The 18,445-nt window shown below is 38.8% G+C and overlaps 1 protein-coding gene across 8 annotated transcripts in view; it reads right to left on the bottom strand.

Annotated features, from left to right (window-relative positions):
- Window positions 1-240: 240 nt before the first annotated feature.
- The window catches only part of LOC144077995 (multiple PDZ domain protein), a 126,166-nt gene continuing 107,961 nt past the window's right edge, over window positions 241-18,445 (bottom strand). For 5 of the 8 annotated variants that reach the window (XM_077606145.1, XM_077606141.1, XM_077606142.1 and 2 more), the window contains 24 exons: window positions 17,789-17,987; window positions 16,476-16,721; window positions 15,050-15,211; window positions 13,327-13,504; window positions 12,677-12,787; window positions 12,142-12,207; window positions 11,749-11,820; window positions 11,191-11,290; window positions 10,422-10,630; window positions 9,856-9,947; window positions 9,655-9,784; window positions 8,118-8,183; window positions 7,790-8,047; window positions 7,602-7,685; window positions 6,721-6,914; window positions 5,359-5,506; window positions 4,661-4,732; window positions 4,398-4,521; window positions 4,228-4,271; window positions 3,945-4,067; window positions 3,543-3,647; window positions 1,974-2,050; window positions 1,460-1,583; window positions 241-899 (listed from right to left, as the gene is read on the bottom strand). In XM_077606145.1, the coding sequence (XP_077462271.1) occupies window positions 753-899; window positions 1,460-1,583; window positions 1,974-2,050; window positions 3,543-3,647; window positions 3,945-4,067; window positions 4,228-4,271; window positions 4,398-4,521; window positions 4,661-4,732; window positions 5,359-5,506; window positions 6,721-6,914; window positions 7,602-7,685; window positions 7,790-8,047; window positions 8,118-8,183; window positions 9,655-9,784; window positions 9,856-9,947; window positions 10,422-10,630; window positions 11,191-11,290; window positions 11,749-11,820; window positions 12,142-12,207; window positions 12,677-12,787; window positions 13,327-13,504; window positions 15,050-15,211; window positions 16,476-16,721; window positions 17,789-17,987 (3,131 nt within the window). In that variant the 3' untranslated portion in view covers window positions 241-752. Of the gene's footprint in view, window positions 900-1,459; window positions 1,584-1,973; window positions 2,051-3,542; window positions 3,648-3,944; window positions 4,068-4,227; window positions 4,272-4,397; window positions 4,522-4,659; window positions 4,733-5,358; window positions 5,507-6,720; window positions 6,915-7,601; window positions 7,686-7,789; window positions 8,048-8,117; window positions 8,184-9,654; window positions 9,785-9,855; window positions 9,948-10,421; window positions 10,631-11,190; window positions 11,291-11,748; window positions 11,821-12,141; window positions 12,208-12,676; window positions 12,788-13,326; window positions 13,505-15,049; window positions 15,212-16,475; window positions 16,722-17,788; window positions 17,988-18,445 lie in introns of those variants that run through there. The other 3 variants (XM_077606146.1, XM_077606147.1, XR_013301141.1) reach the window with 3 other exon arrangements.

Genomic DNA, 18,445 nt, shown 5'->3' on the forward strand with positions numbered 1-18,445 from the left:
CCCACTTGCGGTTTTGAACATCCATTTAAAGTCGGGGCTGCTTCTATTCTGCTACTTAAAAGGCTGTCTGACTCAACAAAGAAGAGAAACAACATTCAAATGAATAAAATATCTGAAAACAGAGCCCTCTTCATAACTGAGGAGAAATGAAGTGTTCTGGACAACCTGTAACTTTGGGGTTTTTGGAAGAAAAAAAATATTTTGAAGTGGTCTGTTTGCCCAATAAGTTTTGGTACAGAGTTTGGGTGAATATTTGCTTTACATTTGCAAATGACAATTTAATAAAAACGCTATAGCATATTTTGTTGTTGCGTGTCTATTCCATTCAGAAATTACCATGACTTACATAAAAAAAATACAAATCAAGTTACATAATAAGCAATTACCAGCTCAACATGGGCAAGGTTTTTAAAGAATCCAAATTACACAATAGACCAGACAAACTTAATAAGCTATTTAACACATTTCAGAGTCCACATTAGTAACATCAGAGATGTTAGTGTTCCCGAGGATCCATTCAATGTGAAATGATACATATTTACATATTAATTCCTATCACACAACTTTTCTTCCTTGATGCCATACAAAATATTGGCAATAGCACTTGGCATGATTCAGGTTGAGGAGAATCACATTTAGTGAGTTTGAGCATGTTATGTAGGACGTCATCTCAAACTTATGACTCTTAGTCACTCAAGAACAATTAAGCATTGTTTTCATGTTCTGCGTGAATTATGGGTACCTTTTCAATATCATGAGAGAACAGTAAGAACCACAGTTCCTTTAGTCTTTTTAAGAAGGTCCACAGCTTCAGCATGTGTCACCCCCTCCAGACAGTGTCCATTTACTGCGATGATCTGATCTCCACGTTTCAGCGTCCCGTCCTCAATGGCTGCTCCCTGGACAGCACAAAAATAAGCCTCAGGGCAAGGGTGTCAGACTCGGGTTGGTTCGCGGGCCGCGTTAACGTCAACTCGATTTCATTTGGGCCGGACCATTTTAGATATAATATTTAGATATTTTTTTATAAATGGATTAAAAGAACTGGATTAAAATCCCTGAATATTCAGTTTTTTATAGATCTAAAACAATGTTTATTTTAGCTTTTTTTAAATATATTTTTAGATTTTACGAAATTATTTTTGAACTAAAAACACAGAAAAAAATAATTAAAAAATTACAATTATTGATTTAAAAGGGGGAAAATCAGGAAATTTAATATACATCTATACTCTTCATTTTAATTTGATCCTAAAACAGAAAGTCGACACTCATGATTTACTTTCCCGGGCCACGCAAAATGTTGTGGCGGGCCGCCACTTTGACACATGTGCCTTAGGGTGTATATAGAATGACATATAAAGAAACCAAACAAAAAGCAACAATTAAAAAAATATACAATGGATTAATTACAATGTGAATATATCACTATGTTGTGTCTATATGGACTGTGTCTGACCTTGTTAAAGATAGTTTTGATGTAAATTGGCAGGTCTCCATGTGGGCTTCCGAAGCCTCCAACAATGCTGAAGCCCAGGCCCAAAGAAGTTCTATCCAGACTGACAGTCTTGTATGTGCGAGTGCTGGGGGCATATGATGAAATGTAAAACATTTTGCATTATACTTCATATCATATCCAAAAAATAGTGGATGTCATCTATTCATTACAAAACACATACTACTTAATGAATGGAGTACTACTATACAGTTTCAACTATTACAAATTAACTAATTGCGTTCCATTGATGCTGATAGATAAACCAGATCTGTTTTAAAAATAAGCTGTTTTACATTAGCCACACAGTGACTACATATTACCACTTACAACACTATAAAAAAGATTCCTGCTGTGTAACTGCTTGAAAGCTATTTCATAGATGAAGTGTTCATATGATGTTAATACCAGCCACTCAAGTTCAAGAGATTTGAACTCTATCTCTGGCAATGACAGTGAAAGAGTTAAAGCTCCCTACCAGAGGCTGCTGTGACACCGTGATAGACCACAAGGCTGGCCTGATGGTTGCTCATGAGTGCTGGATCCTGCAGATACCTACAATATGAACACAAAAGGGTTGTTTCCAACCATTCAGCAATGCTTAAGAACTTTGGCCACCAACTTTTCAGGGGCCTAAACAAGCCAAAGTAATTCTAAATATTTTCCAATCAAGTGGACCCTAATAAAATATACTCTACAAATATTTGTCGTTCTGAACGCGCAATCCCAAAACTCATTTAAATCCATTGTGCCCAAACTTGTCACCATGAGTGGGCCAAAGAGGGCCGTGCCGAAACTCCCAAAAGGACAGTCAAAGCTCTGAGCCGTTAAACCACCTAATTTTAAGGGGGTACATGGAATTGTGAAATTTACTACGCATACCTTTCAATTGCAATCCTGCCCCGGATGATTAACTTGTACGTATACCATAGGTTTATTCAAAATATAATAATAGGGTAACAATTATTGTGCCCTGTTATTCCCTGGTGACTGGTAGTGCCCCTTGTTAGAATAAATTTGGATTAAAATTAGTCGAAGTCTATTAAATATAGGTCCTTAAAAGTTCAAAATAGAAAAACACACAAAAAAAATTCCCACAACACCAGTTTGACCGCTCAACAAACCAACCAACAAATTATTTAGCAAGGAAACTACAGCCAGCTCGTCTTAATACACTAAATACACAGAACAAAGCCTTTAGGAGGTCCTTTTGTCCAGCAATCAAAACTGCTTAATGATTGTGGCCTATTTATTTACTTCCATTAGGTGGTTGATTAGTGGCTACTTGTGTTACACAGTGTAATATGTATTACTATTATTATAGGGCGGAGGCATGTAAAGTCACCACTCATGTTGTTATTGTTGTTGCGTGTACACTATAATTTTGTATCCATGCCTCTCTTCTTTGTGGAAATCAGAATGAAATTTGGCAGGTATATTCTAGGGGTCAAAGATTTTTTTCTTAATCATGCAATAAGGGCGGCACGGTACAGAACTTTTTAGCACATCACATTTCTAAAATCGGGGGTTCAATCCCCAGTGAGTCCCGACCTTCCAGTGTGGGGGTTACACCTCTGCAATTCTTGTGAGGATAAGCGGAATGGAAAATGAATGAATGAATGAATAATCATGTATGAATTAAATGCGCACCCATTTTTGCTTGTAGGTTAAGTGTAAGCCAGTAGGGGGCATACATGCTCTTCATCACAGGCTTCAGCTTTTAGTAACACACTAGTGATTGTTTGGTTTATATTTGTCTTGATATGTATTTATTTTGGCCTATTGTCCATTAGGGAAGTATCAATTCATTCATATTTCTATACTTAAAAGGGCACAACAAATTTCATGGACTCAAGCCTGAAAATGAACAGCAAGGTAGGTTCTGATTCCGATACCTGAATTAGGGTATGTCTGACAAAAAAGATAAAATTCCAAAAACACATTTTTTTTAAACATTATTATTCAGGGCTCAACATTTTAGAAATTTACTCTTGTTATTTTAGCAATTTACATGTTTTGATATGGACTAGACAAACAATAAAATTACCTGCAGTGTGACAGCAGCAATGGCATTCTTAAGTAAGGCTCCAGCCTGGATGTGATTCATTCCCTCCATTGATACGTCATTTATACTGAGAATCCTGTCGCCTGGCTGATGGAGACACAGTAAATAAAATAAGATAAGTGTGCCAAACTCTTGTTTTTAGGACATTTCAGAGACATGAAATTCCAAGATTGTTAAACAATTCTTTATATAAAAAAGGCCAAATTTAGATATATTTAAGTGTTGTTTCAAATTGGTTAATAATCAGATAAATATGCAGGAATAGGAGGATCTCTTGTGCGAAACAAAGATGGCAGATGAGACGCTCCAACTCGACGGCAGTGACAGATGTCTGTCGCCATTACTTAGTAATTAACACGCACACAAGCGTACGCACGCACACACCTTTAATTGCTGTGTTTTGGCAGCTGATCCACTGGTATCCATGGCTGCAATAAAAAGAGGTACGTTGCCATGGGGACTGCCCACTCCTCCTGCTAAAGTGATACCTAGAGAGTCACGTGGACCCTGCGATAATGCGACACACAATGCACACACATTAGGTATCTGATAATAGACTCATTTCATTAAACAAACTTAGTTTTCCAGATACGAATGTTTCCATTTGATTCTGCTCCACACTATGGAGCACATGCAAATAGCATCAGTATCAAATGGAGAGGCTAACCTTTTGAATTACGACTTTTCTATGATCAGGGTAGTCTTCAAATGCTGTTGGAGTTAAGAGAAAAGTGGAGAAAAGTGAGCTGAGGTTATCATCATACTGTTTTTTTAAACCTCTGTTAGTATACAGGTATTTGTATTGTAATTTAAGATGAGGAATCAGACTATACTCACTGTAACTCCCTCTTCTATGTTCTGTCTCCCTCTGCTGGCCCACAGAAGCTTTGGATTCGCTTGAAGGTGCCAAAGTGGAAGACTTTGAGTCTTCGCTCTGGATAAAACACAACTTAAAGTATTCCTACATTCACAAAGTAACATTGTTAAAATAAACTGTAGGCAAATTTCAAATGTATTAAAAACATGTATACAATCTTATGACAACAAACATGCTTTCTTAATAGGAATGAAAGAAGCAATTGGATTTGTAAACAGTTTACCTGTTTATGTTCTGGGTAATGCAGAGCTGCTTTAAATCGGGCCACATCCAGGTGAAACACACCGCTGCATTTCTGATATATTAAAAATGGTTAATACGACAAAAGTATTGTTTTGACATTGCACAGGTTCAAATATCCAACATTATGTTTCTCACACAATTTAAACAAAATATATGGTATTTTCAACCATGGTCGGCAATACATGTAACTGCTGCAGAAGAGCCTGCGGCGGACATTAACTGATTTTATTTATGATGGAGGAAGCTTTGCAAACAAAGTTTTACTTGTTGCTGGAGATTTATCTATCATTAGACCCAAAAAACCGAAACAAAAAAACAAACAAAACACCAAATGAAAACATAAGTATGTTTCATTTCTTTGATAAATGCACCCTTTCAGTAGGTATAAGGTGATACCATGCCAAGTCACTACATGTGACTGGTTAGCCGGTATATCAATCTTTTGCCTGGTGACTACCTGATTGGTCCAGTATGTATGTAAATCATTTAATCCCGTGAGTGGGGTCAGGAAACTGGTAATTTTTTCAATGGCGTTAACACAGCAAAGAAGGAGAGTCGATTTTAAATTCTTGAAGTTTTGGGAACATACTCAGGTGCACATAGTGACTTTAAATGAGGAAAAACGATACTAACTTGGGTTAAGAAAAGTATAATATATGGTCTTTAAATCTCCCTGACCTGCAGAAGCCCCTCTGCAAGCTCTTGCGATTCTGCGCGGACGTCTTCTCCGTTGATTGACAGAATCTGATCACCTAGCACCAAGCTGCCATCCAAATCCGCTACGCCTCCTTTGATGATATCTGACACAAAGATTCCGGTGTCATTACTGTTGGAAGCAAACAGAGGTCAAAGCAGTGTCAGTCGCATGGCAACAGAATACATGATGAGACCAGAAAGCAGGCTGTTTTCCATAACATCTTGTCTATGGTAACTGGAACATCATAAAAAAAATAAAAAAAACATCAGTCATGAAGAATAATTTGTCAGGAGCCAGATATGCAGTGTGACTGTGACCTACTCCTCCCACTGCTATGGTTATTACAGGGTATTGCAACTGTGTAATTTTATTAGGACCATATACATACCAGAACAGTGTGAACATACCCTCACAATATCACATGGTTAGGCTGACCTACACAGCCCACATGCCTTTACAAAGACTACTCAGATTCAATGTAGCGGGGGTATTCATTTACCAAAATAACTTTTCTTCATTTAAAGAAGTTATCATTAAAATTAAATAGTAATTGTAGTAATTGAATTGAATCTGAATTTTAAGTGGTCATAACATATGATCTGATCTAGTTAATAACAGACGAAGAGTTTTCTTAAACTAATACCACACAAACAATCACAAACAATGATTGTTTCCAGCAATAACAGCATCCAACATTTCCTGAAGATCCAAATTGTATCGGTTTTACTATAATTTTAAGATAGCATTGAATTTTATAAGTGGGACCAGAAATGGTAAGGACAGATGACAGTAGAAGTGCAATAGAAAAACAGTGAGGCTACACACTGAAGACATGGATCAGTATCAGTTCCACATGAAGGCACATTTATCAATACAGTTCTGAGGTCGGAGACATCATTCATCAGATCACACACGACATAATTGGGCAACTCATAAATGGGAAGAAAAACTCATCCATCATCTGAAAGCATCAACATGAAAACTTCCTTCACCAATCTTCATGGATCAATGACCTCAATGCCATTTCAAACAAGATAAAAGGCAAACATCACAAGGCTACCATTTGAACTAAAGGACTACAACATATTCCACTAAGTCTCTTTCCATTCTTTTTGGAATTTTACACTGTATAATATACCAACAAATGCGTAAAAAATAGATTCAAATACTACAAAGTCAGTTTACTTTATACTGCAACTATTTTTATAACAGTATTGACTTAAGAAAAGATGTTGGAAAGAAGAAACATGGTAGAAATTCTAAATGTCTTATTTATGATCCATCAGATACAAATATGGTACTTTGTTAGAATAAATAAAGCAGTGTGATACTGATAAGCATACCTTTTACCTACAGTGGTAAACCCCAGGCCTTTTACAGGATGGGGCCTCAGGACAAGACTGAAAACATCCCATAGGTCCTCCTCCCTGTAGGCCACCTGATGCCTGAAGACACGCAGCTGAACACGTTGGGTGGTGAGTCTCAGCACACTAATGGCCTCATCGTGAGTTGCCTGCCTCAGGTCGATACCGTTGACCTAAGGCAATAGGGGAGACGTTACAAATGGACGATGGCACTGTGGAATCCTAAAACATCTCATTGCATATGCCATGCAAACATATCGTAATCAAACACTTGGAAACCATCAGAAAGAAACCAACAGAAGCACACTTTATGCCTCTCTGCAAGTGAAAATCTACATGTCCAAATGCATTTAACTCAAAAGACTTTGAGTTTTCACACTTTAAACAAAAAGAAACCCTAAAATGTCAAAATATAGCAGGCAAAAATCTGTCTGTTTTTCCATTTTCAACTACAGTCGATTGCAAAAGTTTGCTTAAACCTTTTAAAGTAAGTGGATTTATCAATAAAGTAAAGCACTTTGACTTAATCATATTTTCTTCTAGAAAATTTGGAATTCTTGCCATAAATTGTGCATAGAAGAAGAAATTCATGATGGTTACTGGACCGGAATATTGACTTGATGTACGATGATACTAATTACATTAATAAAAGAAAACAATAATTTAAAGGGTATACAAATAAGAAAACTAAACTAAATTCTATGCATTTTTTTTTTTTACAAGTCATCTGTGCACTGTGCATGGCAGTCAGGAAACAAACAAAAACCCAAACAGATTTGTACGAGCAGCATGACATTTCAATTCAAGGCACAAATTTGTTACTTTACCTGACTATAAAACATAATTGGTCAATATTGTACCTCAAATATCTGGTCTCCAGCCTGCAGTCTGCCATCTCTCTGGGCTGCTCCTCCATCATTCACCTCATGAATTATTACTGATCCCTAGTGGATACAATTAGAAAATATACATACTACTTTTAATTGGATGTGATTGTCTCTACCAAGCAAGGAAAAAAGACCATTTAATTATTAATTAACAGCCTCACCAGAAGAGTGTCACAGCCTCCAACAATGCTGAGACCCAGGCCTACTTTTCCTTTAAAAATCTCTATGGTGCTTTCTTTGCCAGCCACAACAGGAGATTTGAATGGGTCAGATTCTGAGGTGGATACCCACCAATCACAATGCTCGTTGGGAGTGAGGGCTGAAGAGGTGGAAAAGTCCAAAAGTGGTGATGCTGCATAATTAGACTTTGTCAAGCGAGATGAAGTAGGTGAGGTAGCCACAGGGCAGCTAACACACACCTAGGAGAAGATTAAGCATTCAATAATTAAACAAACTTGATCAAATCATCCAATGAAGCAAGCTTTCCACCTTCTCCACACTTGGTTGGGAACCAGCCTCGCCATTTACTGCTTTGACACCGTCCCCGTCCGCCCCCTGCGAACAGAGTTAAGCAGTGAAGACAAGGAACATTTATGGGAATTTATGTCATAGAGGATGGAGATTAGAATTCAAAAACCCTCCGGACAAATACCTCAAAGGTTTGAGCCTCAGGCGCAATATGAAAGCTAATTAGTTTATGATGAAATCATGGGTAGAGTATGGAAACAATAAAATCAAGGTCAAAGTGATGCATTTACGAGTAAAAAGAGTACAGTCACCAAAAAAAAAACCTTTGCAATTCAAAAATGCACTCGAGTGTCCTTCTTTATTCTATTGTACTGGCATACCCCATAGTAAGATAAAATATGGATCTGGCATCAAAAGTTTCTCCTAACATGATTATTCTATCCTTGTGAATCTTTCTTCATTTGTGAGAGAAAGGCTCTGGAACAGAAAAAGGCTTACTTTCAACTTCAATTGGATTTTTATTGATATTTTCATGGTGCCTCAATTTGAATGGAATTGTGGGTATCATCCTTAATTAAAAGAACAACAACAACAACAAAGCATCAAATGCTCTCTTTCACCGTTCTCTAAGGTCTTCCTTAAACTCTCTTGCCTGGCAGCTCGATTTTCATCATTCTTCTGCCAATGTACTCGCTATTTCTTTTTTCAAATTCATCCAAACATTCAAAGTCTGCGAAGTATTTTTGTTCCAAAAACATCTAATTTAGGCTATCTCTTGAGGTATCTTATTTCTAATCCCACCCAACCTGCTCACTCCTAAAGAGAATGTCAACATTTCTTTACTGATTGTTGGATTTAGTTAGTGCTGCAAGTCCCAATTTAGTGGGTGCTGGATCATGGTCATGTGCTATTTTAAGAGCCATTTTATTGCCATGATTATATTTGATCGACAGTTCACAAAATCTGACTTTTAAGAATGAGCGAATATAAATTTTTTATAACCATCTAAGAGCTGCCTAAAAAAACAATGATGGATGCATCTAATGATCAGAAGCGCGTCAGTCAATTTTTGTAGGCCTACACAGACACATTTCATGTTACTTACTGTATATGGTGTTAATGGGTTATATCCGTAATGTCCAAATCTGCACAGCTAGGCAAATTAGCTCCTTGTCGGTGAGATTTCATAACAGCTAATTTATCTAAACTATGCGGTGAATGCGTTACTACTATCTACCAAGATCAGCATATCGTTTATAATTCAGAAGCGCATCCCAGAACATAAGCTTTTATCAAGAAGAAATGTGAAGTAGAACAGTGAATTCACCTAAAAAAACAACGAAAAACAAAGGACAAGGGCCCTTTGTTAACAGATGGCTATTTAGACTGTTGTTCTCCATTTTTCTATTGTTACTTTAATGTATGGTTGTGCTTGCTTTCTGATAAAATAAAATAAATTGCTCTTCCAAAAATGGGACTTACAGTGTGACATAAAAAAAAACGTTTTTTCTTCCCCCCCCCCCAAAAAAAAATTAGGACAAGGCTAAGGTCACCATGCCTGTAATGAGATGACAATCTTTTCATCTATGGCCATTTCTTTATAAACTCCAGAGTCCGTCTGTCTGCTACAAATGTCATCTCTGTCCGCCGTGGTGCAGCTAAGGGACAATTCAATCGCTGTTTTATTTCTGTGGAAAGTAACATACAATTTAATCTGGTCCTTGAAATTGATAGTTCTGAAAAGTGTTTAGGGTGTCACCTGATGAGAATAATCTTGACTTCAGAAGGAGCGTTGTCAATGATGGTGGAGGCATTCTGGTGACTGCGTCCATACAAAATTTGGCCATTGATCTATAAACAGAAACAAGGTGTACTTCATTTAATACATCATGTGGTGAATCTGATATCTGTCATTTCCTTCTATTGTTTCATATTATTTGTTTTTTCTTATCATCTCTTACCAACTGTCTTCCATCAATCACGGCAAGAATTTCTATTTGCACAACAATCACTTAAAGATTCTGTTTCCATTTTGAGCTTGTCTTTGAAACCTGTACCAAGGCTCATTTTAAGGCCATACAAATTTGTGTAAGAGTACGTTAAATATGTTGATCTTATGCTTCACGATACTTTATAGTTTCAACTTCTCTCACAAGATGTCTGCATATCTCCTACAAACTCAATACATTAGGATGTAAATGTGAGCGTCGCAGAATTATCCCAAGAGACAAAAGAAAAAAATGGATTTTAACCAGCAATCTGGAAGGTTCCACGTAAAATGTTCCACTAATTTGTGCTACTATCCTTCATGTCTGTCCTGCATACCTCCAGTAGTTCATCCCCCACTTGTATTCGGCCATCTAAACCAGCAGTTCCTTGAGGATCTATGGCTGCCACATAGACACTCATTCGTGCCCTGGAACCGTCCTTATTGCCTGCAAGACGGATTCCCAAACCGTGTTCTGCTGAGCGCTTTTCCAACTCAATCATATGGAGCTTTCCTGACAGGCTGCCATAACGCTGAAGCATCTTTTCTGTAGAGTGGAGAGAAGGTGTTAACAAAAAATGAGATTGTTAGACAAAGAATAGAGTTGACGATGGTGAACCTCAAAAAGTATAGCACACTGGAGGTAATGAGTGACACTTCATGTGGAGCTAAAGCGGCACACTCCAGAGGTGCTTGTGTAGGTGTGTGTTGCAGCAATTTGTCTGGAGGGGATGATGTCAGACGTGCTGTCAGAATGCTGAAAGATGACTGTGTTCAATGCATAATGAGCATATCAAGGATGACAAATGTGTGTAGATTGTGTGTGAAAGATGTGCATGTGTGTATGCGTGTAGTACTTCATTAAAATCACATGCAAGACCCAAGGATAGACAGTCATTTATTTGTGATTTTATTGAGGTTTTATAATGTTTGATGAGGGGAATTTACACAGTTTGACTCACACCATGGTTTTGTGCTTGGGGAGATAGACGCAATGATATTAAAAAGGAGATGCTACATGAATCCTTTTACACCTTTGTTGTAAATTACTGTGTTACATTCTTATTATGTGCATCTTTAAAACAAAGTTTTGCAAAGTATGCTTACTTCTGTCAGTGTTTTCCTGATCATCAGCAGATGCAGTCTTTGGTGCCTTGACAGTCACGGGGCTGCGTTGACCTGTTCTACTGCAAGCCTGCTGAGGCACCTTGGGAGAGGTTTTGCATTATTAAACGGGAGGTTGCATATGCCTCAGGGAATCCTTGAGGCATGCGTTGGACTATCCCTGGGGCCTTTTGGCATGCTTCGGGGAGAAAAACTGATGCCCAGGATGCATTAAGTGCGTTATTTTTATGAGGGCTATAAATAACATGAAAGATGACCAAATCACGCATCACTTTTTGAACACCGTTTAGAAATGCATCCAAACTTACTTCAAAAGACCACGGTGCTTAGTTTTGCGAGTTTTGAATCTCCATCAAAGAGTGAAAACAAAGGTTTTGAACAAACAAGGTGAGGACTTTGAACAACAAGGGGCCCAGCCACAAAAATGTATGTTAATTAAAAATTAGGGGTAACAGGCTCGGCGGAGATGCTAATAAAGGCCTGCTTTTATTTAATAAGCTGTTTATCCTCGACAATACACACACAAAATAAGATACTAACCTTAAATGGAGTAGGGGTGAATGGGTTTGTATGGGAGATACTAAGGAAGAGACCAGGGAGATGCTGCACTTCCTATGATCATGTCAGGAGACACATAGAGGCAAGCTCTAAATGCACCATCAACATAAAAAAAAACCAAATCGCTCCAAAGCATTCTCATTTGTCAGAAATGCCATGTAGGAGTAGATGACTCATCACGATATATAGCAGTCTCAATATGCCGCCGCCCAACAGAAGTGTAGGAGGACAAACATTACATCACAGCTACCTTAAAAAGTTATACTAGTCGATTATTTTAAAAAGACTGGAAAAGAGCTATTTCCTGACTTTTTCCCCAAAAATATTCCTAAAGACAGGCCAAATATCACGGTGTCGTCAAAAGGGAGTTTTTACCTGGCTGTTGTATGAGTTGCATGGCATTGTTGGAAGTTGTCCTTCATGGTTGGGAAATAAAGGAGACTTTGGGAAAAATACAATACAAGCATGGTTACTGTATATCAGATGAATGGATGAATGCTCAAGAAATGGAGGTTGCTTGGATAAGACAAGCAAATACTGTTGATAAATGTAATGACAACCACGACATGTGACAGTGTGATTAACTCATTGCCTGCTATGGACAAAGATAGACGTCCAATTAATTTTAAATGGAAGAACTAGCTGTGTATGATGTGTCCCAGCATCTCCCAGTCAAAATGACTTGGATGTGCAGTGGTGTCAATGGCAGACATCGAGTTCTTGGTTTAAGATGAATAAGATACAAATGAATTAATGGGCTACAAACACATGATAAATGAATCTTCTGGAGCCTCAGGGGGTGCTACATTGTGACAATGTGATTCATGCCTGGTGTGCTAAATGCCTAAACAATACATCATGATGAAGCAAGCAGTATGCTAGTTTGGTGTAAACTTTAACTGCACTCTACCTGTGCTCGCATCTGCCTGGACTCCACGAGCAGGTCCACACAGTTTCCTGCCCTTCGGATAGCCTCCACCGCTTGCTCATGACTGGCATCACTCAGGTCCACACCACAAACCTTCGTCAACAATTACATTTGGCTCATTTAATTTAAATCTAAGAAATGTAGTGTAGGGGTCTTCTCAGGATGATATTAGTGTTGACGTTGACTAAAACAAACAATATGCTTTTTATTAAAATCTCTAGGTCTATGAAGTCGAACCTCAATTACCTGTTGTTTTTGTGGGTGCTTACACAACTTTTTTTGTTTTTATATATTTTACCATAATTGGGACGAGTTTTTATTTTGTATCAGGGCTGATTAACAAATTGCAGACTTATTGTTTCCCGTTAGGTTAGGAGTTAACCAATAAAGGGCATTTGCACTCTTTATCACAGCCTTCAGCCTGTTGTAGCACACTAGTGCTTGTGAATGGATAAATTTTGCCAAACATGCTTGGATTTTTCAATTTGTGTTTTTCAAGTGTTGCAGGGTTGTTCCTAATCTAACCTTATTGTAGCGGCAAACTTTAGAATATCAAATAGCATATATTTTCTCCTTTTTACGCAAGACTACAACAACAAAAACTCATCACCTTTAAAAATATCCAAACATACCTCCAAAATTCTGTCCCCAACATGGAGGGTGCTGTTTTGTGCTGCTGGGCTATCAGAGCTGATGTGCTTGATGAAGATGCCCCTCATTATCTCCCCACCAGTTAGTCTTTGGCCCATTCCTTTGCCTCCCATAATGCCAATACCCAGGGACTGCCCTGGAGCTCGGGTAAGCTGCACACTACGACACAGTAGACATACACATCTCATAAATACAATTATTGTATAACGATAAATCCACTAAGAGTATAATGCTGTGCTAGAAATGCACTCACACAGTGAATGCGCTTTCGCACATGAAGAAGAATGCACGTAATGCAGTGGCGAAACAAAATTGTAGGTTCCTTACAGACATATGTACATACCAGGGGGCAGCACTGGTGGTGCTAACCGAGATACTTTAACACTGAAACACAATGTTTGCTCAGCACATCATTTTACGTTGGTTTTATAGTCTCCTCTCGCCCAACCAGACCCCCTTTATGCCCTTAAACCAGGCCCCCTAGAGGACGGTGCCGGGAAGCAGCCAGACCCTATGCACCCACATATTTTCCACCCTTGACGTAATGCAGAGAACCAAATTGCCTCAAATCCACACACACACACTATTTGATGATGGTAAAACCTCCACAGAGTGAAAGCTTGTAAAGATTGCTCATTAAAAGCAGCAAACCATACAAGGACATCTAGGAGCCTCATCCTTTCAGGATGGCTTGAACTTAGCCTGTCTTAGTGATGACAGTACACAGAGCATACCAACAATTTTTCACTCAAGGTTGTGTGTACGGCGAGTGCTGCCGACTCCCTGTTAAACCGGAAATTGCGATGGAGTTGTAAAGAGGCAAAACAGCCAACAATCACAAATGTGGACCCGCAATCAAGAATTAGAATTGCATTTGACTTATTGATAGATAAATTAAAACAGAGGAGCACTGTAAAGATGCTCCCCTGGTTACATGTTGGCAGAGCATGAAACGTGAGGCCTGAGATGTGGGACATGGATCAAAATTGAGGATATGTTGTGCTTTTAAGAAAAACACACATTTCATATTCTTACCGATGATGTATAATATAAATTTAGTTGCTGAAATGAATATTACCCATATGAAACAAGAACAATTACTGTAAAGGTCCCTGTTGTTGTGCTGTTATCGTTGTAAATGCTTGAGCATGTTTTTGGCAAAAATGTGTTTAAATCCCTTTAAAGGACTTCATAAAACACTGAAGCACTTTTCAAATCTTGAATAGACAGTAGTAAAAATAAAAAAAGGCTGCATCTGTGGAAATACTTTGAATGAATTTCTCCTTCCTGCCTCATGGAGACCTGCTTGGCTTGAAGCTAGCTGTACAGTAAATATTTATAGGAGAGAAAATTAATCCAGCTCTATTTATTTCCTTTCCTTGAGCATGCTGTATTCGCTGCCTTTCGGTGAGTCTTGCAGATTAAGTCAAAACAATAGAATGTTATACCTGTCGAGACGAGACACACAAAAGCGTCTCTTTGCATACAGTGCAGCTTATGCGATTTATCCAAGTGGGTTGCATTCATAAATACCATAAGAGCATGAGATGTGTTTATTCTGCAGTGTGTTTTGAACATAACCCGAGGATACCAAAGGACAAAGCCTTGAGGGACGATTATATCAAAATAAAAATACTCAATGAAATACAATAAAATGCCTTCAGAATGCATGCTACCGCAAAGATGCCTTACAGATTCACTGACCTTCTAGGCTGATCCCAACAAACAGGAATGCGAGAATATAGATCTTCTGACTCATTTCCATCCAACTTTACCAGCATTTGACTTTCAACACCATTTTCCTTTTTTTCCTCTTCATCCTCTGGTTCTTCCTCTGCTTTTTTGTTAATTTTTGGATTCTGGGGACTGAGAAGAAAACATACTGGTAGTTTTATGTATTGAAAAGTTAATTAATTAAATATGATTTTACCAAACCCTCAGAACTTCATTTTTAATCTTAATGTGTTGATGATTTGAAGTATAATAATCGCTCAACAGTCCTATGTCCAAACTTGGTTGATTTCATATGTTTTCTCAATCCAATACCATCGGTCATTGTTACATGATAATTAAGAATTCATGAAGAAAGAATATGTAAAATAATGGCACTGTAGCATTAACTCAGTACTTTGATGGGCAGTGCATTTTAGATTCAATTTTCAGCCTGCAAGGTCACAACGAGGTAGTCTATTCGGCTGTGAAACCGATTTTTTCCTAGATTTATTTAATGGTGCAGGGCTGTTTTGAGGTGAGTAATGGTGTTGCTATTTGCAAACCAGTTTGCTTACATTGAAGTAATTGGGAGATAGTTACAATAAAAAACAAAGAGAGGGCAATGCAAATGGGAGAAAGTTTTGGACAGGTTAAAACCCAGAAGGAGAGGGGGAACGGGGAGAAAGGAGGTCACAGAAAGTAAGCCCCAAAAAAACAGATCGAAAAAGTGCAGGAACAAAGTATTGAAAGGAGGCTGAGGCTGCAGAGAAAAATTGGAACGAGGAAGGGGTGGTAAGGTGGTGTGGGTGTCTGATGGAGAGAGAGGACGAGTCAGGGAGACAGTGAAAGCAGGGACAGACAGAAGCGAAACAATTCATTTTCGCTGACAGTCAGCAATGAGATCCATAAGCGAACAGCTAAATATAACTCAAGAGATTCAACATGCAGGACAGAGAAAGTAAGAGGGAATGAGAATGAGAGCGAGTAGCAGAGAAAGAGAGAGAGAGAGAGAGCATGAAAGAGAGAGCGAGAGAGAAAACCTTACACTGCACACCAGTCACAAAGGATGGACGGAAAAAATATGGATTTGAAACTGTCAACGAGCATATTCATGAATAGGGGATAATTAAAGCATCAGATAATAACTCAGAGCATTAGCGCGACTGAGGATACTGGAAAAAAGATGTGTGATATGTTACACTCATAAATTCCTAAGGTGAACACATTATAGAATTTACATTCCCCATAATGTATAGCTGCACATTTCATAGTCTCTCTGCAGCAAACATATCAATACATGATAGAACAGCAGCCTTGTGGCCCAATAAAGTTATAAAGCTGAGACAGGTTTATCTTGCACTAGGTCGGCATTAGGTGAGCATGAATAATAGGTAGGGAGCAGTGGAGCTTACATTACCTCGGGTCTGGAGCAGGAGTCACACTAGAGACTATGGCTGTGTCTTCTAATAGGGAGTATGTTTTGCCTGGGGCCAGATCTGGACATGGAGCCTTATACTGGGAAGAGTATCTGGCCAGTAAATGATCTGATGATGGGGAAGGTGGCGTAGGGGAGGATGGTGGGTCTTCGAGGATGCATGCCAATGGGGGCAAACAAAGTCGGGTTCGATGCTCATCAACCCGATTTGCTGGCACATAATGTATACTAGGAGTGAAGGATAAGATGGAAATATTAAACAGTCACAAGTAGAAACATACAATACATCTCCTTAAGTATGTAAAGTCTGTATTGCAACTGCAGAGAGTTAAAAGACACTGTCATGTTTGTGTTTTCATGTGCAAAAACAAGAAAAAAAATCCTACTGCCTTGTTTTCATCAAAGCAAAGGCCGATTACAGATATGACAATTTGCTGTTCGCAGTTTTACCTTCTCTCTGAATTGTAATAGTGTACTTTATGTAATAATTATAATAACACTCTGACTAGTAGTGTGTACCAACATGTTTTAATGTTATTTATCTCCAGACACATCAAAGGCTACCCGCCATTTTCATTCCCTTTGCCAGTAAACACGCTGTTCAGATTGGACAAATGAGCCAAATTCCTGCTTCCACTCATGATGGCAGATTGAATATGTGGCTACTAAACGGTTGTGACTGAGCCATGAGGGCAGCCTGGCTTGTCTCAACAGAGGCACTTTTTTATAGTGACAAGCCCCTCACCCTTGCACCCCTGCTTTACTGAAACGCTCATCTGCTTTCAGTCCCAGCTAAGTTTTTCTGCAGCACCGTCAGGAGGAGGCAGTGTGAGCATGTGTGCCAAACTTCCATGTGCATCTATAGTGTCGCTATTTAAATGGGTCTTTTATTCCAAAGAGCGGTGTTCAAGGTGAGATGAGAGATGAATTATTCAAAGATTTTGCTCATAGCAGCAAAGAGGAGTTTTGGGAGGTTAGACCGTTGAAAGGCTGCACGTGTGTGTACAAGCAAGCGTGTTTAAGGGAAATGGAAAGAAGAAATGAGTGAGTGGGTGTTTTGCAGGGCAACAGTGCAATAGGGATGAGGTACATCTTCAATCAAAAGCAGAAAACCTGCAATTGCCAGCAAATATGTAACAAATAAGCCTCAAATAGTGAAAAAAAATAAAATAAATATATACATAAAATACCAGTCTGAGTTTTTTTGTTAATTCTGTACTCTTAAATTTGTTTGATTCAATGGACACCTGTAAAACATTTTTGTGATAATTCTGTGAAAGTGATTAATGTCATACCTGAGCTCTGGCCCAAGGACAGAGTGTCTACGCAGCATTGACCGGGCCATAGCATTGGTCAAGTTGGATGTACCTTCACCGTTGATTGCCAAGATTGCATCACCTACACCGAGTCTGCCATCTTGACTGACAGAACCCTCTGGGGCTACACTGCGCACCAGTATGCCTGAGCCATCCTTGATTGCACTCACGGACATCCCTGCCAATGCGCATGTGCACAAAGACACACAAACAAACACACACACAGGTGAGCATAGGAGACTAAGGCAGCTTTCGACAAATGCCAAAGTGACAGACAGTAGACCAAACAGACACCTCAGAGTGGCATAATCAGTATAATCAAGACAGACACAAGGCAGATTAGCACACAAACACAGCTACGCATGCTTGACACTCACGCCGCATCACCCTAGCTTTCTACATCAAGAACACCGACGCACACACTAACAGGGGTCATAGGTGAGAGGTGACCAGAGGGGTAACACATGCTGGTTTGCACAAACACTTGACTGCAGCTTTCACGTTTTGTGTAGTAGGGGGATTACAGAAGTGGGTAAATCACATGCACAAACAGAAAGGCACAGAAACATACAATAAACTGTCTAATGAAGGGCATATCCACCACACTATGGTCGTACATAATTTGAAGCTGGTCAA

This window comes from Stigmatopora argus, chromosome 7 (genome assembly GCF_051989625.1).
Source record: "Stigmatopora argus isolate UIUO_Sarg chromosome 7, RoL_Sarg_1.0, whole genome shotgun sequence".
In the NCBI taxonomy this organism is placed as follows: domain Eukaryota; kingdom Metazoa; phylum Chordata; class Actinopteri; order Syngnathiformes; family Syngnathidae; genus Stigmatopora; species Stigmatopora argus.